General features: G+C 35.9%; 3 protein-coding genes and 1 long non-coding RNA gene across 9 annotated transcripts; 3 read left to right on the top strand and 1 right to left on the bottom strand.

Annotated features, from left to right (window-relative positions):
* The first annotated feature begins 4,592 nt into the window (after positions 1–4,592).
* Positions 4,593–7,107, top strand: LOC108867237 (cytochrome P450 CYP749A22). The gene is made up of 5 exons (XM_018647478.2): positions 4,593–4,933; positions 5,050–5,276; positions 5,391–5,623; positions 5,932–6,310; positions 6,415–7,107. Exons 1-5 carry the CDS (start codon positions 4,645–4,647, stop codon positions 6,841–6,843), a joined length of 1,557 nt encoding a protein of 518 aa, XP_018502994.2. The 5' UTR covers positions 4,593–4,644; the 3' UTR covers positions 6,844–7,107.
* Positions 7,108–8,410: 1,303 nt separating this feature from the next.
* On the bottom strand, positions 8,411–10,598 carry LOC103947281. Of its 6 annotated transcripts, none has more exons than XR_007253622.1 (3): positions 10,123–10,598; positions 9,832–9,942; positions 8,411–9,459 (listed from the first exon to the last, which is right to left on the bottom strand). It is a non-coding gene; the product is annotated as an uncharacterized LOC103947281 (long non-coding RNA). The 6 variants fall into 6 exon arrangements; XR_007253625.1 differs by lacking the exons at positions 9,832–9,942; positions 10,123–10,598 and adding an exon at positions 9,641–9,824 and having other exon boundaries at positions 8,411–8,544; positions 8,625–9,459; XR_001953208.2 differs by lacking the exons at positions 9,832–9,942; positions 10,123–10,598 and adding an exon at positions 9,641–9,824 and having other exon boundaries at positions 8,411–8,734; positions 8,869–9,459.
* Positions 10,599–12,370: 1,772 nt separating this feature from the next.
* LOC103947364 (cytochrome P450 CYP749A22) lies at positions 12,371–14,763 on the top strand. The gene is made up of 5 exons (XM_018647481.2): positions 12,371–12,748; positions 12,858–13,084; positions 13,182–13,414; positions 13,661–14,045; positions 14,134–14,763. The coding sequence occupies exons 1-5, from the start codon at positions 12,487–12,489 to the stop codon at positions 14,572–14,574; spliced, it is 1,548 nt and encodes a 515-aa protein (XP_018502997.1). The 5' UTR covers positions 12,371–12,486; the 3' UTR covers positions 14,575–14,763.
* A 2,628-nt stretch (positions 14,764–17,391) lies between these two features.
* On the top strand, positions 17,392–23,903 carry LOC108867238 (cytochrome P450 CYP749A22-like). Its single transcript, XM_018647482.2, has 5 exons — positions 17,392–17,665; positions 21,100–21,326; positions 22,649–22,884; positions 22,968–23,346; positions 23,441–23,903. Exons 1-5 carry the CDS (start codon positions 17,395–17,397, stop codon positions 23,876–23,878), a joined length of 1,551 nt encoding a protein of 516 aa, XP_018502998.2. The 5' UTR covers positions 17,392–17,394; the 3' UTR covers positions 23,879–23,903.
* Positions 23,904–25,848: the final 1,945 nt, after the last annotated feature.

Below are 25,848 nucleotides of genomic sequence, written 5' to 3'. Positions count from 1 at the left end.
CACGCGGATAATAATGTGATTAAATTAGTTGTCAAATGATTTTTTTTTTTAACAAGCGAATTATCTACACTAAGGGGGAGGGGATGAGCTTAGTCTCACAATGGGCTAGCAATAATGTGATTCAATCAGTTGTTTATTAAATATTATTTTCTCTATTTTTAAACCCATTCAAAACATCTTATAAGGCGTGTAATGCCGATTATAAAAAAGGTCTTTCGCACACATAATAATGTGATTAAATTACATTAAATTAGTTGTCAAATGATTGTCATTTTGTTTTGACGAATGATATTATCTACACTAAGGGGGAGGGGTGAGCTTAGCCTCATAATAAGCTAGCAATAATGTGATTTAATCAGTTGTTTATTGAATATTATTTTCTCAATTTTTAAATACGTTCAAAATATCTTAAGTGTCACATCCCGGCTCGGGCCCCCTCACGAGCCTTACCCTGGCCGTGGTGTGCCGATGAGGACATCGGACCCCTAAGGGGGGTGGATTGTAAGATCCCACATTGCCCAGAGGAGTGGATCATGTAAGCCTTATATGCATATTTTCATCCCTACCTAGCATGAGGCCTTTTGAGAGCTCACTGGCTTCGAGTTCCATAGAAACTCCAAAGTTAAGCGAGTAGCACGCGAGAGCACTCCCATGATGGGTGACCCACTAGGAGGTTGCTCGTGAGTTCCTAGAAACAAAACCGTGAGGGCGTGGTTGGGGCCCAAAGCGGACAATATCGTGCTACGGTGGAGTCGAGCTCGGGATGTGGTGCAGGCCCGGGCCAGGATGCGACATTAAGAGGTGTGTAATGCCGGTTATAAAAAAAGGTCTTTCGTACGTTGATAATAATGTGATTAAATTAGTTGTCAAATGATTATTATTATTATTTTTTAACAAATGATATTATCTACACTAAAAGGAAGGGGTAGGCTTAGCCTCACAATGGGTTTGCAATAATATGATTCTATTCAATATTATTTTCTCTATTCTTAATGTAAATTCTATAGAGATCGATTTTATTATGTGAATTTAGCTGCTTTAATTGGTTTATGAGGGTTTTCTTCTAGCTTGATCTAAGATTATTCATTTACTTCAGTTGTTTATTAGTTAGCTGCTTTCGCATGCAGATAATAATGTGATTAAATTAGTTGTCAAATGATGTTTTTTTTAACAAGCGAATTATCTACACTAAGGGGGAGGGAATGGGCTTAGCTTCAATATGGGTTAGCAATAATGTGATTCAATCAGTTGTTTATTAAATATTATTTTTTCTATTTTTAAACATGTTCAAAGCATCTTAAGAGTCGTGTAATGCTGGTTATAAAAAAAGGTATTTCGCACGCGGATAATAATGTGATTAAATTAGTTATCAAATGATTGTTTTTTTTTTTAACAAATGATATTATCTATACTAAGGGGGTGGGGGTGGGCTAATGTGTTTCAATCAATTGTTTATTAAATATTATTTTCGCTATTCTTAATGTAAATTCTATAGAGACCGATTTTATTATGTGAATTCAGCTATTTTAATTGGTTTATAAGGTGTTTCTTCTAGCATGATCTAAGATTATTCATTTACTTCAAATATTTGACTTTTCTTTTGTCAATTTATGTATATAAATACATTTAAAACGTGCAAGTCGTGCGTAACATGCCGTAATTCAAAAAAATGCCTTCTGCACGCGCTTATGTGATTAAATTAGTTGTCAAATGATTGTTTTTTTTTTTTTTAACAAACGATATTATCTACACTAAGGGTGAAGGGGGTGGGCTTAGCCTCACAATGGACTAGCAATAATGTGATTTAATCAGTTGTTTATTAAATATTATTTTCTCTATATTTAAACACATTCAAAACATCTTAAGAGGCGTGTAATGCCGGTTATAAAAAAAGTATTTCGCAAGCGGATAATAATGTGTTAGTTGTCAAATGATTATTATTTTTTTTTAACAAACAATATTATCTACACTAAAGGGAGGGGTGGGCTTAGCCTCATAATGGGCTAGCAATAATGTGATTCAATCAATTGTTTATTAAATATTATTTTCTCTATTCTTAATATAAATTCTATATAGACCGATGTTATTATGTGAATTCAGCTGCTTTAATTGGTTTATGAGGGGTTTTTTCAAGCATGATCTAAGATTATTCATTTACTTCAAATATTTAACTTTCCTTTTGTCAATTTACGAATATAAATACATTTAAAACGTGCAAGTTGCATGTAGCACGCCGTGCTTCAAAAAATGTCTTCTACACGCATGTGAGCGCATGCATGAAGTCTAGTGAAATAGAAAGTCCAAAGGTAGTTCAAATACAAACATAGCCTAAAAGAAAATAAAACATAAATGCTCAAAAAGAGCAAGCCCACAAAAATAAAAACTTTAGATTTGAAAGATTGCTACCTCCATCACAGCAGTTGCGCCGCCATCGCTAACACGCCGCCACCGCCAAGAAGACGAAGCCACGAACAAGCTGGATGAACAAAAATGGGGGTGAGCGAGCCACCCGCGCAAAAAACGCTCCCATAATCCTACCAATTAGTGCTAAAGTACTTTAACAACCACCCAACACCAAAGTGCGCGGCCAATGGGGGACAAGTGATGGATCGAGTAGCAAAGGTCGGTGGTGAAGAACTAACGACAGGGAGAAGCAATGGAGTAAGATAATTAAACATTTCAGTTTCAATTAATGCATGATTGTTAGAAAATAATTAATTAATCTTGAATCTTCTTCATGATTGTAGCATGTAATATAGGAATGTAATTTTCAATTATAATTTTTTTTTTTTTGAACAAATGATAATATCTACACTAAAGGAGTGGAGGAGTGGGCTAAACTTTACAAGGGTTTGCCATAATAATGTGGCTCAACTTCGCCTTTAATGATAATCGAACCTAAGACATCTTATTTACAAGTAAAGATGAATATCATTAAATCGTAATACTAAATGGTTTTCAATTGTAACTAATGTAGGATTTGTACCTCAATAGTCAATAATATAACCCTACACATTGTACTATTTTCCGATTATTAATACAATTAGCCGTAATTCTACATGGCACCACGCGTTTAACTTTTTCTTATGTCTTTTCTTTCATTCGAGTTCCGTCCTCAGCACGCACCTAATTTCAATTGCTGGTTGTTTGCCTGAGCCGGGGTCCTGTCGGAACTGGTGTGTCCTGGTCTTAGTCGACAAGATTACATGATACAATTGAGGTTGACTCTCAAATCAAATCATGTTTTTTCTTGTCTAACGAGAAGTAGGTTTATCTCCAAGTATTGTTCATGTCTAACGAGGAAGAGCCTTATTGAAAAGACGTTGAATATCTTTTACTTTTTCATAGAAGCACGAAACTGTTGATGTTGATCTCGAATAAACAAATTAATATAAATATATACCACTTCATTTTCGAATTCATTTTAATTGGAATATCAAAATTGAATTATTGGAGTTACATATTATGTTGTCATTATTTTTGTCATTCATTAACTCTAACTTATCATAATGTCAGACTTTTTTTTTTTTTTAAATTCACATAGATTCCACAACTTCCTCCTACAATTAAAATTCACAATTTTTTTTTAAAGTAGGTGTGGGGGCTTAATAGCAGAAGTTGAGCTTGAATTCAATCATTCAAGGCTACCATCTGCAAATCTCCTCCCCACAGAAATTGCAGTGATCGAATCGATCAATTCATCACCATTCTCTCTCTCGGATTCATTCCTCCCGATGGGGTCATCGTTCTGATGGGGATGAAAAGGAAGTGGAAAAGTAGCGGAGGAGTAGTCGCCGGAATTGCAGAGGCTGTAAAGGCCGCATTTTCAGAAAGAGAAGGGCTTTTTTTTTTTTTTTGGGAGGAGGAAGGAAATGAGTTGATGGGCAATTAATCAATAGTTAGTGGTCATTCCAAGTTGTCTTTTAGAAAATGGGTCTATTACATTTAGTTTGTAAATTTAGTTTACTTTTTTTTTTTTTTTGAAAAAGTGATATTATCTTCACTAAGGGGAGGGTGTGTGTTTAGCCTCACAATAGGGTAGCAATAATGTGGTTCAAACTCACCTTTAGCGAGAATCGAACCTAAGATCTTTCACTTGTAAGTGAAGAGGAATATCACTACATCTTAGTACTAAGTGACACAAATTTAGTTTACTTAACATTACTCTTTATAAAAAGGGCTATTCCCTGTTTTTTTTACTTATTTTTTTTATTTTTCAAAAGCGACCGTTGAAATAATTTTATTTATTAATTTTAAAAGTTAAATTCAGTATTACTAAGATTCGATGTAAAAATGGAGTGCTGTTGTAAACTAACTGACGCCTTCGCCCTTTTTTTTTTCGGACGGCGGACCGGCATAAGAAATAAACTAACACATGTGGGGTTAAATAAGAATTTACTGTTGTATTATTAATTTGAAAAGCTGGCAGATGGCAGCCTAACATTCCAACGAGTCAGCATGGACGGCGATATTTGCCCTTCAGGTCGCATTAAATGGCAGTAGTACGTGAAGCGAAAGCAACAATCCAGTAGGGTCAAACGGACATTTTAATTATCTTACCTTTCTGCACACAACACGTTAAACAACAAAGCCGAAGTGAAAACTCAGCAGCTTCAGAGAAGAGAAAACCAATCAGTACCAAAAATGGTTACTCTGGCAGTGGGAGGGGTGGCAGTCACTCTCTCAAGCCTTCTGTGTGTGGTTCTTGTCTCCGTTCTGGTGAAGGTCCTTCACAAGCTCTGGTGGACTCCCACTCGAATCTCGAAGTTGATGGCGTCTCAGGGTATCAGAGGCCCTCCTTACAGATTCATCCATGGAAACACCAAACAAATCGCCACCATGAGAAAAGAAGCCATGAGCAAGCCGAAGGATTTATCCCACGACATACTTTCCGTTGTTCAACCGCACATGCACTCTTGGATCATGATTTATGGTAACGAAAAACAGAACAACCTTAATTTTCGTAAACTATCGTTTTTCTGTTTTTTTTTTATTTTATATTTTGGTTCGAGATTATTTTTGGTGATATTGGTATGGAATTACTTACAGGGAAGAATTATCTACAGTGGCACGGTACTCGGGCTCAGTTTGTGATAACGGAGCCTGAGTTGTGCAAGGAGATACTGAATAACAAAGATAGAGCGTATCCGAAAAGAGCGGTTCAGGGCTTTGTGAGGAAGCTGTTGGGGGATGGGCTTGTCTCAGCGACCGACGGTGAAAAATGGGGGAAACTGCGAAAGATCGCGAACCATGCCTTCCATGGAGAGAGCTTAAAAGTAAGTTTTTGCAGCTAATTGTACTGTGGTAAATGCTTGTGTTAAGTATTTGAATAGGAAAAAGGAGGGATTTGAGGTGAATTTGATGATGGGATGATGTCATTGTTTTACCAGAGCATGCTTTCGGAAATGGTCGCGAGTGCTGAGACGATGCTTGAAAGGTGGAAAGACTATGATGGAAAAGAGATTGAGGTGTTTGGAGAGTTTAAGCTGTTCAGTTCAGAAGTGATTTCAAGAACGGCGTTTGGAAGCAGCTATATTGAAGGAAAGAATATTTTCGAGATGTTGAATAATATCGGCTTCCTGATATTCAAAAATGCTCTCACAATCAGAATTCCCGGCATCAGGTAATTTCCTTTTAATTGAAAGGATATCCATTTAGTCACTTCTCTTTAGTTATTGAATCTCTGATTGATTCGTTAGTGGGTTTTAAATCTTCGATGTTTTTTGTATCAAATGATCTTTTGATTGATCAATTGGAACTTTCAATTTGCTAGAGTCTACTGCTGGAACAGCATTAAAAATTGAATATGGGACAATACATTCTGTTCCTTGCGATGTTAACTAGCACATAATCATGTCTAAGCTGTTCTCACAACTTGATTTTCGGATGATTGCTTCTGTCCTTATCTGTAGTCTGTCATTCAATATGCAGCAAGTTTTTGAAAACTAGAGATGAGATTGAAGCAGAAAAACTTGAGAAAGCAGTACATGCCTCCATAGTAGAGATTGTTAAGAAAAGAGAAGAGAAGGCTATGACCAGAGGAGAAGACAGCTTCGGAAGTGATTTTCTTGGATTACTTGTAAAGGCTTATCATGATTCCAATGACGACCAGAGGATTTCAGTGGATGATTTGGTCGACGAGTGCAAGACCTTTTACTTTGCTGGACAGGAAACCGTTAATACTTCGCTTGCTTGGACTGTGTTTCTTCTGGCACTCCATACGAATTGGCAAGAGGAAGCAAGAAAGGAAGTCATACAGTTATTTGGCAAACAAACTCCGAATCACGATGGCATTGCAAAAATGAAAACGGTAAGAAAATCAAGAACGCAATCACATGTTTGTCTAAGTGGAAGAATCATGTCTTCGATTAAGCTTGAATTCCTGATTTATTGTCTATATCAATTTTCACGCAGATGAGTATGATCATCAATGAGTCTCTAAGGTTATATACCCCTCCAGTTTCAATTACAAGGAAAGTTGAAAGGGAAGTTAGACTTGGACAGTTCATTGTTCCTGCTAATGTTGATTTAGTTATCTCGACCATAGCAATTCACCATGATCCTCAAATCTGGGGGAAAGATGTACAACTCTTTAAACCAGACAGATTCTCGGAAGGGGTTGCAAAAGCAACTAACAATAACGTAGGCGCATTCATACCCTTTGGACTGGGACCTCGAACGTGTGTGGGCTTGAATTTTGCAACCACTGAAGCAAAGATTGCGCTGTCGATGATTCTACAGCGTTACTCCTTCACCCTGTCTCCAGGTTACATCCACTCACCCTTGCATTATCTGACATGTCGTCCACAACATGGAGTTCAGGTAATGCTGCACTCACTTTGAACTGCAAAGACTAGAATTTCCATGATTCTTGCACTAGGTGGATCGATCAAGCACAGAGACTAGTTACTAGCAGGAGCAAGCTTTTTGTGCACTTATCTTATTTGGTATTTTTAGTCTGAGCAATCTTCCATCTACTATCATTTAACGTCAACAGACTCAACACAACTATGTTAATCCGTTGTCATTTAAGCTTTTCGAGACAATTGTTCTCCTTTGTTTGCAGCATTTTTAAATAATCCAAAGCTTTTATCTTACAATTGTAAACATCTGTCCCAACAATGCTAACGTCGTAAGATGAGCAAGAATTGCTTATGAAGAATGGATGGATATCGACATAAAACAAGGAGAACTAAAAGCCATAATTTTCAGTTTTACTCATCATCGAAGTATAACAAGTGTAAATAACGAAACAGAAAGCTTAACCACAATTGTAATTTTAATAACTTAACATAGATAGGGACACAACCGCGATGACTAGTACTACTACGCTTTATTCTATGTAAATTGTAACATCTCATGGAGTAGCGAGTGGTGAATAGCAAGAGTCGTTTATTTACGCAAATATTTGACATCGGCAGTAGGGTTGCTCTCAAAGCTGTCCTTGGAGATTGTAGCATCTCTTTCGGGTGCTTTCGTTGTTTTGTCTTCGGTACCAGTACTCCCTCCTGCTTTAGCTCCTCCAGCACCATCAGGTGCCACATTGGAGGAATAAACCTCAACCCCAGCATTTTGATTTTCTTCCACAGGGATATTAGTATTCGATTCTTTGCTGGCTTCCATTTTCTAGTCCAAACTTCTGGGTTTAGGTGTTTCGGGTTTAGTCAGATAATCCGTAGTGCTAGCTTATCTGGTTGGTTTTGTAAGTTATTTGAAGGGTGCATGGCTATATCTATATAGATGGAAAGATAATGCAGTGCATTTATTTGGCTCTGGGAATTTGAAGAAATCATGCATCAAATAATAGAAGCATCGAACTGTACCGATATTGACTGTTTGTTCATTCACTTGACTCTTTCCAATTACGTTAAACTAGCCTTTCTGCATGCGCAAGGCGTGTGCGAAATGCTTTTTTTCATCACGACGTGCTACACGTGGCATACAAAGTTTTTATCCCTTCCACATTTGTGTATGCATAAAAACATGTTTTCTTCAGAAACACTTCATGTGTTACATGCATTGATTTTATATGTCCATAATTTCCATATTAAGGGATTGATAAAATTAATTTTGATTGGGGCCTATCAACTCTCCAACTTTTCCAAAGGTTGTTGCTAATAAGAATTTGTGTACTTCACGGCAGCAGAGTTGATAGCGGCCTCTTTAGCAGCCTATAAACTTCATTCCTACATGGTTTTATATTCTGGACAATGCAAAATGCAACTTAATAGAATATAAAACAGTAATTTTCTGCGAACATTGTCCGAAGTATCTAAGAGAGTTGGAACTTTTGGCTGCCACATCCGTTCGGTATCAAAGTGAATAGTTGATTCTGTACAACTACACAATCCCTCGCACAAAGTAAGGGAACATTATAAATTATCAAAAGAATATAAAGAGTTTTTATATGTGAAATAAGTGAAGAGACAGAGGAATCATGCATACTCCAATGAAAATAATGTACCATACAAATTAGTAAGCAAGTCAAGAAACTACCAATGAGAATAAAATGATTCCACTTTTATCTTCCAACATTCTTAGAACCTATAAAATAGAAGATAAATTTGCAAAATTGTTAGGAATACAAACTCCCAAACCTGTACATGCTGATTGAACCAACTCACTCAAACATTCGACTTTGATCGAATTTGGATCTTGATTTCTTCCTTTTGCTGCAACAATTTTCTCACCACGTTTTATATTCTTTCTAATTCCTCGTGCCAAAGAATTCTTCCTGCAACACATTCGTTTATGGCTTCAAAACGACGATTTAACATAATCAAACCACATCTCTTGGTGTTCATGCTTCAAAGGTGCCTGTGCAATAGAATAGCATTAGAAATAAGTGAAGAGACAGAGGTAGATTACCTATAGGCGGACAAACAAACATAAAGAAATCCAAAAACGATCATCCCAAACCTGCACTAACCGAAATAGAATTGAAATTAAAACTATGATTCTGATTTGACAGAGAACTGAGGAATAGCCAAGCTAGGAATACCATAAGTGCTCGACAGATAGTCGAATTGATGAAAACACAAACGAACAACATCAGTAACGAATCATGGTATTCTTTCGACTACAGATCAAAAGGACAGAAGACCACTCCTGTGTGAGAAGTGCCTGAAGTGATAAGCAAGTAATCGTTAAGTAAACCAAACTTAAGCAAAACTAAAGGATGCTGATCAGAAAGTCCAAGCAACAAATAAGAAAATTTTCGAGCGGTGCAACCATGTAAATGAACTCTCCACCGACGTCCCTCCACCAACTACCCATTACAAAATATGCATAAAAAATAGATGCTGATCAAAAGTCCAAGCAACAAATGAGAAAATTTTCGAGCAGTGCAACCATGTAGAAAAAGAAAAAGACCATGATCAATTACTCTGCTGCTCTCTTTTTGTGATCCACTGAATTTTTCAGAGCTTCGACTTTGTAGTCCCAATCCTTTTCACGAATCTGCAAGAAACAAAGAAAATGAAAATAGTGAAAAATTAGAACTGGACTTGGGGATTTTCCGTGGCTCTGTAGATGCCTAATCTCTTAATCTCACCCATTGCATAAGATAGTCACCATTCCCAAATTAACGACAGAAAAAAAAAAAAAAACCCCTAGTTTTTTAAATTGGGAAGTTGGGTACTTGGAGAAGATGGCAATGAAGGCGCCGGGATGTAGGTGGAGGAGAGAGAATTGCTAATATCACTTCTTGTTTTGGGTAGCAATATAAAAAAAACTTCAAATTTTGCATCCAAAATAAGAAAGATGAAAATTTAATGGACAGGAAATCTAGCAATGAAGGAAAACACAGACTCACAACTACACGTTTCTCACCAATACATTTAACCAAACACCCACTGTGCGACAGAGTAAGCAATTAATGTGATAGTCGACCTTCTCAATTCAATTAGTGTGATAGTCGACCTTTCTCAATTCTTTGAGCTTCTGCAATTTTCCCATAAAAACTATTTCAGTTCGTTCAATTGAAAAAAAAAAAAAAAAAAAAAAAAAAAAAAAGGAATCACCAATCAAATATCCACAAAGATCCAACGATAATTAATTTGCATAAAATCAGTTGCAGATTTTCATAAAATATTAAAGGAAAAAAAAAAGTAAAGCAGTTACCTGTGACCTGAACAGCAAAGTAAGAATGAATGAATGTAAAACTGTCATCTGATTTTCAAATGTGCAGGACGACGACGCTTTCTTTTCCTTCCATTACACGGGTTCTTCTCGCAAGATAGTGGGAAGAAAACTGCTTCTACTATTTTGTTAATTTAATTTTTTTTATCACAAAATTATCTCTGTTATTTTGTTTTTATTATTTTCAGCTGGTTGTGGATTTTTTTTGTTTGAGGGGCTTTATAGTCCAATTTTTTTTGGTGAAGTCTTGAGACACCAAACTCTCCTTTTGACTTTCTAATATTAAAGATAAATTTTGGACCAAAAAAAATTACTTTGGATAAATATTTTACTTGAACATGGTGCCTTCAATCCCAACTCTTAAGGCCATATTCTGAATGCAAATACTCAATTGGCATTTGCTAATTAGTAATTAGTTGGCATTTTATTTTCTTCAAAAATAAGATGCCTTACCTTGGGTTGATGTTTCATGAACCCATTTGACCGATTCGATTGTGATAAATATGAAGTAAATAAGATGATGATGGGAAAAATGGTCGTGTTTTTTTCTTTCCAATTTCGTTCGACTTGTGGATTTATAAAATTGACCTCGAGAATTTGATCGTGAAAGTCACGTTATTGAACTTAATAAAATTGTGGATAAAAATTGAATGCATGTGGAATGCACTAAAAAATTATTAGTAATCTGTAGGCCCAAATAAAACTCATTTGGAAAGAGAAAAGAATTGCAAGGCCCAAATAAAATAAAATCAAACAAAAGAAAGTCCAGGGTACGCAGGCTTAGAAAGCAAAGATATCAAAGGCCCAAAGAATATTCCTCTTCATTTGTAATTTAATCTTTATTTTAAGAGTAAATTACCGATTTAGTTACCCAAATGAAAATTAGGTCCTTAAACTTTTTTTTTTTTTAGAAAAATCAGTCTTTAAACTAGTACAAATCCACCGATTACATCCCTAACAATAGATTCGAAGCTATTCTATTCAATTTTTCGTTAATTTAAGTCACGTGACTTACATTTGATACACTTAAAGGGTAGATTGATAGTTTTTCATAGTTTTAGGACCTATTTTTTTTCAAAGACATAGTGTACACAATAACTTTGGAGGGTAAATAAAATGTTATATTTGCAACCTATATGCAATGTTAAGGTCTTATAGGCAAGAAAATAACAGCATTATCCTCTAAATGTGTCATGTGACTTAAATTGACGAAAAATTGGATAAAATAGCCTCCAATATAACATTAGAGATGAGATCAGTAGTTTTTATGAATTTAGGGACTTATTTTACTGAAAAATAATTCATGGACCTAATTTTTACTAAGGTAATAATTCAGGGACTAAATCGGCAATTCATCCTTATTAAAGATCAACCTTATATACTTTGATCTTTGATTTAAAGATGGCTCTTTATAGCCACCTAATAATACGTTTAGTGGTATTCTTCTTTATTTATAAAGATATGTCTTAAATTTAAATCTTGTGAATGAAGAGTTAAATGCCAATTCACCTTTTATATCGTTGCATCAGATAAAGATGAGGCTTATTTAATACAGACGTAGATTTACAACATACTGAGGTAACCACTAGCTAGGCTCTTGCTAATCTTTCACTTCCTATACTTGTAATTAGAAGGATGTTGATATTGTATACAAATATACCACTTCAATAACACGTCTTGTATGTGTTTAGACATACATTTAGCAGCATCTACGTGACATATGTTGGCTCAATTCATCAATAGTTTGCATGCTCGATTCATACGTCTTTTTTTTATATGTATTCTTTTAAATTTGTTTGAGTTAAATAGAAGGCGGTGAACGTAATTGACTTTTTCAAGTGCCCACGTAATTTGGTTTTCTAGGCAAGTCAAGTTGAAAGGTATGTGTATGCATGATAAGGACAAGCACATTGAGTACGTCATGTCATTTATGAGGTCTTAGCTGCTCTAACTTGCAGTCACCATGTATGGAAAATAATGGATACACCACCAGAAATGTTGCTCACTTATTTGCAAGCCAAAAATCTTTTCACATGGAAATAATTTATATACTTTAATTTCCGAAAAGCTGGAGCTATATAAGGCGTGCAAGAATGTACCATTTCCCAACAAGGATAGCCATTGCTGACAAAGCAAGGAGATATACATTTCCAAATATAGAGCTCCATGACACTGATATGTGTTTTGATTCAGAAATTACTTGGCTCCTTCCGCGAACGAAACCCTAGCAGTTTCTGAGTGACGGTTCGTGCTATAAATACGAAAGAAATATCCAGTAAGGAAACCTAAGTAGCTAGGAAACTTAAAACCACAGTAGCTAGGTTTAGAGAGCTATAAGAGAAAATTATGAGTTCTTTGGAGGGTTTTCTGTGCTTCTTCATTCTCTCAGTTCTCATCAGCATCCTTCACAAACTATGGTGGAAGCCGGCTCGCATGCAGAAACTGATGGCTTCGCAGGGAATCAAAGGCCCTTCTTATAAACTCGTTTATGGAAACACGAAAGAAATATCCAGCATGAAAAAGGAAACAATGAGCAGTCCCAAGAGTTTGTCACATGACATATTATCTCATGTTCTACCTCATTTTCACTGGTGGACGAACGTATATGGTAACCAAAATCTTAACTCTTAACTTCATTCATTAATTATCTTATCGTTCTTAGTTAAATTTATTTAGTTCCGAATATTTAATGTTGGTCATTTCTTTGCACACAACAGGGAAGTATTTTCTTCAGTGGCATGGTTCTCAACCTCAGTTGGTGATTAGAGATCCTGAATTGTGCAAGGAAATACTCCAAAACAAAGATAGAGCTTATCCAAAATTAAAGATCAAAGACTATCCCAAGAAACTAGTTGGAGATAGCGTTCTGACAACACCCGAGTATGAAAAATGGACAAAATTGCGAAAGCTCGCAAACCATGCCTTCCATGGAGAGAATTTAAAAGTAAGCTATTATTCCCTACAATTTGTGGAAACTCTGATATAATTTTTTGAATTGTGTGTGTGTATATATATATATATATATATATTTTTTTTACTAGGGTATGCTTCCAGCAATGGTAGCTAGTGCCGAGTCGATGCTAGAAAGGTGGAAAAACTATGAAGGCAAAGAAATTGAGGTGTTTGAAGAATTTAAGTTGATGACTTCAGAAGTGATTTCCAAAACAGCTTTTGGCAGCAGCTACTTAGAAGGAAAGCTCATTTTTGAGTTGTTAATGAAGCTATGCTTCTTCGCATTCAAGAACTTTTATACAGTCAGGTTTCCCGGTATGAGGTAAATAATATACTCCTTTATCAGGTATCCAATATACTCTGTTCCCTAATCATTATATGTTTGGTCTAATTTTTTTTTTTTTTTTTAACAAACGATATTATTTATACTAAGGGGGAGGGGTTAGGCTTAACCTCACAATAAGCTAGCAATAATTTGGTTCAAATTCACCTTTAGCGAGAGTCGAATCTAAGACCTCTCACTTAAGTACCACTAGACCGTCTAATTAATTTCACTCAAATATTACAGTAAGTTTTATAAAACCAGTGATGAAAGAGAAGCGGAGAAAATTGAGAAAGCACTGCACAACTCGGTAATGGAGATTATTAAGAAACGAGAAGAGAAGGCAATATTAAGGAACGGAGAAGAAGACAGGTTCGGGAGTGATTATCTTGGACTACTTTTGAAGGCTCATCATGATGCCGATGACAAGCAGAGGATATCGGTGGAAGATTTAATCAACGAGTGCAAGGCGTTTTACTTTGCTGGACAAGAAACCACTACTGTTTTGCTTGCTTGGACTGTCTTGCTTCTGGCTATCCATGCGGATTGGCAAGAGAAAGCAAGAAAGGAGGTCTTACAAATCTTTGGAGAACGAACACCGAACGCTGATGGCATTTCGAAACTAAAAACAGTAAGAAATTAAGAATTAACTAATGTTACACAATTTTTAGTTTCTTTTTTAATTGTCACAATATAATTTTATTTTTTCATGCATGCAGATGAGTATGATCCTCAACGAGTCTCTAAGGTTATATCCTCCCGTTGTTTCTATTTCAAGGACAGTTAAAAAGGAAGCTAGGTTGGGAAAGTTCATGGTTCCTGTCAATTTAGAGTTGGTTATTCCGATTCTAGCACTTCACCATGAGCCCGAATTCTGGGGACCTGACGCGCAACTTTTTAAACCAGATCGATTCTCAGACGGGGTTGCTAAAGCTACCAACAATAATATGGGTGCATTCATGCCCTTCGGAATTGGACCTCGAACTTGTGCAGGCATAAACTTTGTAGCCAACGAAGCGAAGGTTGCACTGTCGATGATTTTACAGCGGTACAGCTTCAGTCTCTCCCCTGCTTACATCCACTCGCCTTTTCAGCTTCTTACGCTTCGTCCGCGACATGGAGTTCAAGTAATTCTACATCCTCTTATGGACTGCCCATAAACTTTTCCTGAACTTGGTGAATGGAGTACCGACTGCCGAGTACACAGATTTTAGTGTCTTCGATAAATATTCCAGCAATATATATGTATATTATAAAACGGGTATGAACTTAATAGATCCGATTGTTTGTGATGAACATGATCTAATGAGATGATAATGGAGAAATGGTCGGGTTTTTTTCCACTTTCATTCAACTTGGGGATTGATGAAGGGTGATATTATTCACACAAATGTTTTTACCTATTGTACACATTCTATTAATTTAGTTGATGTGGACAACACAAAAGGGGTGACGTGGATCAAGTGTGGTCATTAGGTTTCACATGTGAGCCAACCTACTCTGATACTATAAATAAAGTTGAGGTTCCTCCATAAAACCAATTGGCAATATAGGGAGTAGTCCAACCTTTTATAAGTCCATGCAAGGTCCTTCCTCTCATCAATGTGGGATTCATTTTCAGCACGCCCCCTCATGTGTGGCGAATTTTCAAGTCTAACACGTTTGAAGTCAAATGGCCACAAGCGCTCCACGTCACCTGTTATGTTGTCCACGTATTAGGCTTGAAAATTCGTCACATATGAGGGAGCGTGTTGAGAATGAGTCTCACATTGATGGGAGAAAGGACATTGCATAAGCTTATAAAAGTTTGAGCTACTCTCTATATTCCCAATTGATTTTGCCAATTGGTGTTATAGCAACTTTCTTCATGGTATCAGAGCAGGTTGTCTCACGTGTGAAGCCTAACGACCACACATGCTCCACTCTGTTGTGTTGTCCACATGTTAGGCTTGAAAATTTGCCACACGTGTTATTGAGAATGAATCTCACACTGATAAGAGGATAAACCTTGCATAGGCTTATAAGAGGTTGGGTTACTCTTCATATTGTCAATTGGTTTTATGGTGGAACCTCAACTTTCTTCATTTTTGATTATTTTCAATTTATTCAATTTGAACAATCGAAAATTGAGAGATGCGCGTGAAAAAAAGAAAGGAAAAGAGTGTGAATAGCACGATGAAACTGAATGAAATTATGGATGAAAATTGAATGTATGTGGCATGTTAAGTCTAGGGGATTAATTGTAATCTTTATTTTATTTTGTCTGAGTGGTAAATGCACAAAAGTGCAAAAAGAGAAATGCATGTGGAATTGTTGTCATCGTTAATTGATACAACTGAAAAGAGAAATGAACTACAAGGCCCATATCCCAGGCTACACAGGCCTAGAAAACAAGAATATCCAGGCTCAAAAAGCATAAAGAAAGCTATGTCTGGCAATTGCCTTCTTTAGTTTGTCTTGTTTATTAATTTGAAAGATCAGCCTTACTGAAAGGGAAGTAGATGTACAAGAAAGTGAGGTAGCCACAATCTAAGCTTTAACTTCATACACTTAGAAGCACGAAATTGATGATGTTGATATTGTGTACAAATATACCACTTCAACATAAAAGAAGTAATCCCATATATACTACTAATTAAGTATGCAATTAAATAACACGCTTTACACGTGTTTAGACCTAGAATTAGCCGTTTCAACGTGAAATTTATAGGCTGGGTTCATCAATAGTTTGTTTTCCCAATTCATACGTCTTTTTCCATATATATTCTTTCAAATTTGTCTGAGTTTAACAGAAGAAGACAAACGTAGTTTACTTTTTTAGACGGCCATGTGCTGCTGTGGAGATTTGATAAGGAAACACACATTGAGTAACTTGAATATATGGCTTTGTCATTTTTTTTTGAGACTTTAGCTGCTCTAAATTGCAATCTCCATGCCCGAAATTGCTCGCTATTTTGCAAGGCCAAAATACCTTTTTTTACATGGGGGCTAAGCTTTGCCCGATATTTGACTGCTTTGGACTGGATTCCATGTACAAATTCTGGCAAAAAGGCCCAGTAGCATTTACCAAAGGCGGGCCGAATTGGACACGCGACCGGTAAAGAGCTGACATTGTAGGAAATTTTTTTTTTTTTTTTAATTAAACATTTTTGCTAGAAGAACTTTTATAAATATGTTGGAAATTTAGCAAAAAAATCCAAGAAATTCTTCAAGAATAAGCATTTCTGGTTATAAGTTCTTATTGTTTTTCTTGAAGAATTTTTTTTTTAATTTTATTATTATTAATGTTCGAAATTATTATAATAATTTAGAGGCAAGGAAGTTTCAAACTCATGACGCATGAGTGTAAACCTTACACTCTATCCAAAAAGATATTAGACCACATGCAAGATTTCTTGAGGAATGAATGGTATGAGAATTTAGAAAATGAATTCATGAGAATTTGAGGAGGGGATGAAGATTGTCATGGCTCTATAATATCGCTACAATTCGGGAGTGCAATCAAACCATGGGAAAAGCTCCACTAGGGTAAGCACAGCAATCACTTGGTAGACAAAAAACTCAAGAGAAATGCTAAGGAAACTCTTTTAAAAGTTAGACTCTTCATACGCTTTCTGTCACTTTATAGTTTAACGTTAATCTCCTTGTACTAATATTCCAAATCATTGTGTCAAAAAAATAAGATGGCAAGAGAATCTATGAAAAATTTCAATTTCAAGAGAGTTTCTTTAACATTTCTCAAAACTCAAAGAACACGAAGACAAGTCTCAGCATGTTGGAAACTTGGCAGATGAACACAAGAAGACAAGTCTGTGCATGTAGAGAACGTGTTTGAGTGCTCGTAACTCATAGTTCATAAACCTTCATCACGTGTACACACACACACACACACACACACACACATTTATCTAATCATCTGTTTTATATAATTTTCAGTTCCATTTACTAGCCAGATGAACCCCAGCCTTCAAGAAATTTTGATGATGACTACTATTTCAGGCCTTCTGTGTCTGGTCCTTCTGGTTCTCTTAGCTCTCGTCAAAATCTTTCACAAACTATGGTGGACTCCGACTCGGATACAGAAATTCATGGCTCTGCAGGGAATCAAAGGCCCTCCTTACAGACTCGTCCATGGAAACACCAAAGAAATCTTGAGAATGCAGAAACAAAACTTGGGCAGCCCCAAAAAGTTGTCGCACGATATATTATGTGCGGTCCAGCCTCATGTTCACACATGGAGCAATATATACGGTCAGTGGTGTATCTAAAACCTTTTTCTTTAATATATTTTTATAAATGATAAATTAGGTTCACATCCTTCATTTTTCATTCACATTAATTAAAATCTTATTTATTTTTCATTTTTAATTCAGATCCCTTGACTTTTCGTCATGTCATTATTTGAATATTAAATTATTTACAAGTCATTATACGTCAATTTAAAAATGAACAATTATTAATCATTTTCAAATATAATCTTTTTAGTATTTTTTTTCCATATATTTCTATTTATAATTTGTATCCTTTTTTTAATTTATACCAATATTTTTAGTTTTAAAATATACCCATAATTTTGAATTTTAATATGTATCCATATTTTCAATCTAATTTGTACCCATAGTTTTGAATTTTAATGTGTACCTATATTTTTAATTTAATTTGTACCAATATTTTTTTTATAAACGTACCCATGCTAATTGACACACCCCGACCGGAATCTAGGCATGCTTGCCGTCACATGAGGGTGACGTAGCCAAGTGCTCAGCAGAAGTGATAGTAATAAGAAAATGTGAATAAATAAAAAAACCAAAGCTAAACTTATTTAACTAGAGATAATATATAAGTGTGCGAAAGTGATCAAGTATATGATACACACATATTAGAGTATAGGTAACATGAAAGTGCAATTGAACTAACTAAAAACTAATTATACAAACCAGGAGAGGATCCCTACAATATTTAATGGAACGTCAGAACCGCCGTGTAGTCCTCGTGAGCCACCAAAGATGAACAGCTACCTAGCACCTGGAGGGGCGTAAAACAGAAGGGTGAGTGGGCAAAAACAAGGCGTTTGAAAATGTATTTATCTTTATGAATATAATAACCCCTCTCCCTAAAATCCGTATAGTTTCCAGAAAATACTACTATGTAGGTATGAAAACCAATGCACAAGACTAGTGAAAACTGATGTGACATCCCACATCGTCCAGGGGAGTGATCCTTATATGTATATTCCCATCCCTACCTAGCACGATGCCTTTTGGGAGCTCACTGGCTTCGGGTTCCATTGGAACTCCGAAGTCAAGAGAGAAGGGAGCTAGAGCACTCCCAGGATGGGTAACCTATCGGGAAGTTCTCGTGTGAGTTCCCAGAAACAAAACTGTGAGGGCGTGGTCGGGGCCCAAAGCGGATAATATCGTGCTACAGTGGTGGAGCGGGCCTGGGAAGCGATCCGCCCCGGGCCGGGATGTGACAATTGAGATATGCAATGTCATAATATTTCAGCACTAAAAGATGTAAACCAGATGTGCAACTAATATAAAATAGTATGCCAGTTGGAGTCACCTTGCGTGACCTATACGACTGGATTTATAGCTCATCAATCTAGGCTAGCACATGAGTCGGAGTCACCTAGTATGACCTGTACGACAGTCTGGGTATAAATATGTACGCTTAAATGCTATGTTCACGTGAAGGTTGTGCGATAAATCACGGGTCACCTATGAGTCAGAACCACCTATTGTGGTATGTACGATAGGCTGGCACCAGACTTAGATCCAAGGTGAGCATGCAGTGCGGGAGGTGAACAATCACGTAAAGGCTGGCCCTGGCCCCTAGCGAGAGCACTAATACCCAGGTGCAACCATGATGAGCTCTAAATAAATGTATGCATACCAATGCAATACAACCCATTCAATCACATAATACTCACCAAAATCTTACATGAGTCACCTCAGCATCACACAATACAATTCACAAGTGTAACAATGCAATATTTAAAATGTAACTTATTTACGACATGGTAAGTAAAACATAATTCCATATAAAAACATTTCTGGAAACCGTATATGTGTCTATATATATAACAAATGCCCACTCACTAAGGAGTAGCAGGATTGTAGCCCTCTAGCTTTGCTTGTCCATGCTCGTCCTCAGGGTATGTCTCACCTATATGCGATACAACTATTTTTATGTTACTTAATTAGCACATATACGAAATCCAGAAATAACTCCTCATAGTTTGCTCAAATATAAGGTTTGAATATATGAATGTGATATACTCGATGATACGAACCCACATAAATTTTTAGAAAAATTTTTGAACACCGGACGTGCCCTCACACGCCAGCCACACGCAGGCACATGCACGGCCCACTGACGGAAACCCTAACGGTTTTAGGAATATTCTGTCAAAATAGGCGGAACATTCCGTTACATAGTAACGACGTTACCTAACGCCATTAGAGTATTCCGTTAAAGTTAACGAAATATACCTTCTTCTTCTCCAGTCACCCGTCGGTCTCCGCCATCCACCACCATCTACACTTGCCAGTTTCTGAAAAATTTTCAAAGCTTTATATCTACTTCATTTCTTAACCAAAATCCATGAAATTTATATGGATTTGAAGCTCTCGAAGAGTAGAACACGTTCGTACCTATTGGAAGTCCAAAATCCAACGAAAAGCGATCAGAAAACTTCTTGGAAAGTCCGGCCAACTCTGTAACTTTTCGAACTCACCTATTCCGACATCCACTCCACTCCAAATATACTCTAAAGTGCTAGGGAAGTTGCATAGAGACCATCCCAAGCCTCAAAAATTTGTAAATCGTCTGTGATCGTGCCGAAGAAACCTAGCTCCTCGTTAGAGCTTTTGGTTTCCGAGCTAAAACTCACCAAAACGGAAAACTAAGGGTATGGTGGTAATCGTGAAGTCGAGATCAGAAGAATGGTGATGGTTTCCAAAAGTTTGATCCATGTAAGTTTGATGATGGTTGTGTGTGAGATGTCACGGGTGTACGAAGGGAGAAGAGTCGAGAAGGAGAAAGAAAGGGAAAAGTGTATGCGTATGTGCGTACGTGATTGGGAAGAAGAAGAAAATTATATTTTCTGCTGCCGTGAGAGAGAGAGAAAGAGTTATATGTGTAATTGGCCCAAAGAAAAATAAAAATAAACTACCTGGTTGGGCCAAGGGAAAAACCCATCTAATTAGTTCAAAAATTACCCGTTGCACAATTAAATAATCGTAACTTTTTCGTTACGACTCCATTTCGGTTCTAACTCGCTTCAACACACTCATGACGTTGAGTAGGATTTAATTACGACAGCGAGAAAGATAATTTAAATATGCATACATACATCCATGTCACTTGGCCAACGAGGGCATATTTGTCATTTTACACACTAGGGGAGAAAATTACATAATAAATTGGGACGGGTCGCCACACTAATTATATGTGTTTATTTTATATTTGAAAATATATCAATATTTTCATAATTTGTGGGATATTGAATGCATAAATGGATGAGTTAAATCTCTTGAATGATGCTAGGGACCTTGATCAAACTATTTAAACATATAAAGTTTCATTCTAACAACTAGGTTGATTAGGAACCGAAGCCAAAATGACATTTTTTTAAGTTTAGTTTGAAGGTAAATTTTGGTAATTTTTGCATGGAATTGCAGGGAAGATTTATCTTCAATGGCATAATTCTCAAGCTCAGTTGGTAATTATGGAACCCGAGTTGTGCAAAGAGATACTCAATAACAAAGACAGAGCTTATCCGAAAAAAGAGTTCGGTAACTTTGAGAAGAAGATAGTAGGAGATGGCATGGCGACCGCATTAAATGTTGCGAAATGGATGAAGTTGCGAAAGATCGCAAACCATGCCTTCCATGGAGAGAGCTTGAAAGTAAGTTCTTCCTCATTAAGCTACTTTCTGGTAATAATAATATATTGTTGTGGTATTGTTGTTTTAATAAAAGGAAAAAACTACGACGGATGGACAAGATGGTATCCTCTCGTGTCATATTTTCGTGTCAATCGTATTTTCATGTAGTTACCCAATAATTCTTCTTCTTAATTTAACGTATTCTTGTGTCATATCGTATCCTCATGTCCGTGTCTATGCATCATAGGGAAAAAAAATAAGAAAGAGTAAATTGCAAGGAAAATCTGCTGACAACATGATGGGATGTTTTGTTTTGGGATAGGTTAGTTGTGGTCCTGACCCTAACTATTATATACTCAAACCTTATGCATTTTAGATTTTAGATTGAAGTCTCTCTCCTGCCACACAGATGACATGATAACAAAAGAGATGCAATAATACCAATAAAGACTCAAACCGTTATTTTGCTTTCATTTACGCTACCAATTTAATTATTGAAATTTGCTTATGGGTTTCTAACAAAAAAAAAAAAATTGCTTATGGGTGCATTCTAGATTATAAAATATATATATATTTATATATATATATATATCATTTTTTAAATATTTTCTATTAAATATGAGTACATTTATATAATAAATTTTGGGTACATCTTAATATAAAATATTGGTACATTTATATAAAAATGTGGGTAGATTTCACATACAAAAAATTGGCACATTTTATATAAATTAAAGGGTATATTTTATATAAAAAAAAACAATGGGTACATTTTATATAAAAACAAACAATGGTATATTTTTGGATTAAAAAAATAAATAGATTTTACACTAAAAAATGAGTACATTTTACATAAAAAAAAAGGTACTTACAAAACAAAAAATTAGTACATTTTGCATATAACAAAGTGGTATATTTTTAAAGAAAAATGGGTACATTATGAATAAAGTACTGGAACAAATAAAAGTTTAAAAAATATGGGGTCAAAAAGAAATTAATATATGGTACAAATTAAAACTAAAAAGAAAATTGGTACAATTTAAAAAAAAAAAAAAAAAAAAAGGTTGCAAATTAAAAATAGGTACAAACTAAAAATAGAAATATATGATATAACATTTGGCCATAAATATAAATATACCAAATGTAACGTTTCTAACATTCAATGAATATATTTAGAAATAAAATTTAATTATCTTGTCATGTAAATATTTTATTATTAAAATAATCAATGACGTTTATTAAAATCTAAGGATCTTGATTAAAAATTGAAAAGGAATAAGGTTTTAATCAGTAGAGTAGAAAAAAGAGGGATGGGAACCTAATTTCTCCTTCTGTTTTTCTAGAGTATGATTCCAACCATGGTCGCTTGTACTGAGACCATGTTAGAAAGGTGGAAAAATCATGAGGGCAAAGAGATTGAGGTGTTCGAAGAACTTAGGTTGTTTACTTCAGAAGTGATTGCAAAAACAGCATTTGGAAGCAACCATGGTGAAGGACAAAACATTTTTGAGATGTTGATGAAGTTGTTTTTCATAGCATTGAAAAACATTTTCACAATCCGGCCTCCCGGTATGATGAGGTAACCTATCTTCCTTTCAAGTGGGTAGCCATTATTTATATCTTAATCACTTATCATGTATGGTGTTTCACTGAACAATGCAGTAAATTGTATAAAACAAGTGATGAGGCTGAAGCAGAGAGAATTGAGAAAAGAATGCACAAGTCCCTATTTGAGATTATTAAGAGAAGAGAAGAAAAGGCAACGTCGGGAAACAATGACGGCTTTGGAAGTGATTATCTTGGATTACTTTTGAAGGCTCATCATGATGCCAATGAGAAGGAGAGGATATCCGTGGATGATATGATCGACGAGTGCAAGACGTTTTACTTTGCTGGACAAGAAACCACTAATATTGAGCTTGCTTGGATTGTCTTCCTTCTGGCAGTCCACACTGATTGGCAAGAGGAAGCAAGAAAGGAGGTTCTTGAATTATTTGGTAAACAAAATCCGAGTCCTGAGGGCGTTGCCAAACTAAAAACAGTAAGAAAGTAAATCAAATAAGTGCTTCTAAGTTTGGAATCCGAATTTAATTTTCGTGTGTTGTCTAATTAGTTTTTCTTTTCATTGCATTCAGATGAGTATGATCATCAACGAGTCTCTAAGGCTATATCCTCCTGCTGTTTCCATTGAGAGGAAAGTTGATAGGGAGGTTAGATTGGGAAATTTCATTATTCCTGCTAATGTTGAACTGGTCATCCCAATTCTAGCAATCCACCATGAGCCTGAATTTTGGGGGCAAGACGCGCAACTGTTCAAACCCGAACGCTTCGCGCGAGGAGTTGCTAAAGCTACTAACAATAACATAGCCACATACATACCCTTTGGAATGGGACCTCGGACTTGTGTGGGTATGGATTTTGCAATCATTGAAGTGAAGATTGCTCTGTCAATGATTTTACAACGCTACAGCTTCACTCTTTCCCCTGCATATGTCCACTCGCACGTTCGGTTCATACTTCGCCCACAACATGGAGTTCAAATCATTCTACACCCTCTTGTGAACTGCCCATAAACCCTGCAGTTAGTGTATCCATATATTCGAGACATTTATGCCTTAATTTTCAATTAAAAACGACGCATCATCTGGTATAAGATGTAATTCTATGTAAAATCATGTCTTAGAGATGGCATAAAGAATTATGAGACGAAGGGAACCATCTGTTATACTATTTATTTTTAACAATAACAAAAGAACATAAAAATAAAAATAAAAAGAATAAAATGGGTTTCCTTCACAAGATATGGTGGACTCCGACTTGCATACGGAAGTTGATGGCTTTGCAGGGGATCAGACGCCCTTCCTACGTACTCAACCATGGAAATGCCAATGAAATTTCCAACATGGCGAAGGAAGTGATGAGCAGGCCGAAAAATTTATCGAACGGACATACCTCTGTACTTGAACCTCATATTCACGGATGGACCAAGATATATTGTATTTTTGAAGTAGCATAAATGTTATTAATTTAAGTACGAAAAGGATGACTTCTATTCGGTTTTTCATTTTGATGCAGATGAGCACGATCATCAACGAGTCTCCAAAGTTATATCCTCCCGCGGTTTCCCTTAGGAGGAATGCTGGAAGGGAAGTTAAACTGGGAAAGCTCATCATTGCGGCTAATATTGATCTCATCTCATCATCCCATGTTTAGCACTTCACCTTGAGCCTGAATTTTGGGGACAAGATGTGCACTTTTTCAAACCAGAACGATTCTCACACGGGATTGCTAAAGCTACTAACACTAATATAGCCACATTATTACCCTTTGAGATGGGACCGCAGAGTTGTGTGGGCTTGAACTTTGCAAAAAATGAAGTAGAGATTGTTTTGCGGATGATTCTACAGTGCTACGCTTTCACCCTCTCCCCGACCTATGTCCTCGCCCTTTCGACAGCAAAAAGTTCTGCGACATGGTAGCTTCTTATTTATACAGAAGCGTCAGTAATCTTGCATTTGGTACCGATTACCAACCTAATGCCTTCGGAAATGGTAGCTTCTTATATATACAGATTGCAATTTCTGCTGTGAGAAATGTTAAGGTGATTCTTTTAGCCGATAACTTTAAAAAATAAACAGCTGCGATTTAATATGTGTAGAAATTTAGTTTTAAGTTTCTGGTATATTTGTTGCCTTGTGTGAATGTACAATGACACATATAAAGCAAAAGAGGACTGGTTACAACCATCCTTCCTTTAGACTAAACACAAAAGACCGGATAAAGCTATACCCTAACAAGTACTCCTTAATTTAAGGGATTACATCAAACACAAGGGTAAATTATCTGTCTTTCTATTTGGATGTCATTTTTATCCCTTTCTATTTATACTATCAAGATTAAATTATACTAATATTTTATATTTTTATTATTTTTTATCTTATTATTTTTTAAAAATTTACTATAAAATATTAATATAATTTAATCGTAATCACATAAAATAAAAAGAAATAAAAATAACATCCAAATAAGAGTGCAGAAAATCTACCTTCCCAACACAATGCTAGGAAGTGATCTGCACATTAATGGTGAGCAGCCAAAGTTGACAAAAAGGTGCCATGATGTTGACACAAACGGTGCCGAGCAGCCAAAGTTGACAAAAGGTGCCATGATTTCTGATTTCATATCTGTCTAGGATTTGTAACTCTAATAATATGTTTTGAACGGAGAGAAATGCTAAGGTAATTTAAAAGTGAGATTTGCTATGAATTATCTGTCACTTTATTTTTTTTTATAATATTTTATAATGTTGGAACGAGGATTAACGTAAAATTATAAGGTTACAAAGAATCCGTAAAGAATTTTACTTTAATAAAGTCTATATAGCATTTATCTTTGAACTGATTAACGAGTGCTACTCTGATTTTCATTAAGTCACCATGATGATTAGGTAAAGTGGTCAGTAATGACGGCTGGTTTATGATATAATGGATTTGGATCCTCTCTTGAGCCCAAGGAGAGGATCCTCGTGACTAAGGATTGTGGA

This window comes from the organism of the source record quoted next, unplaced genomic scaffold (genome assembly GCF_019419815.1).
Source record: "Pyrus x bretschneideri cultivar Hongxiangsu unplaced genomic scaffold, Pyrus_bretschneideri_v1 Contig6, whole genome shotgun sequence".
NCBI classification, from domain to species: Eukaryota; Viridiplantae; Streptophyta; class Magnoliopsida; order Rosales; family Rosaceae; genus Pyrus; species Pyrus x bretschneideri.
Note: the sequence above shows the minus strand (reverse complement) of the source record. Positions and strands in the feature narration are given on the sequence as shown.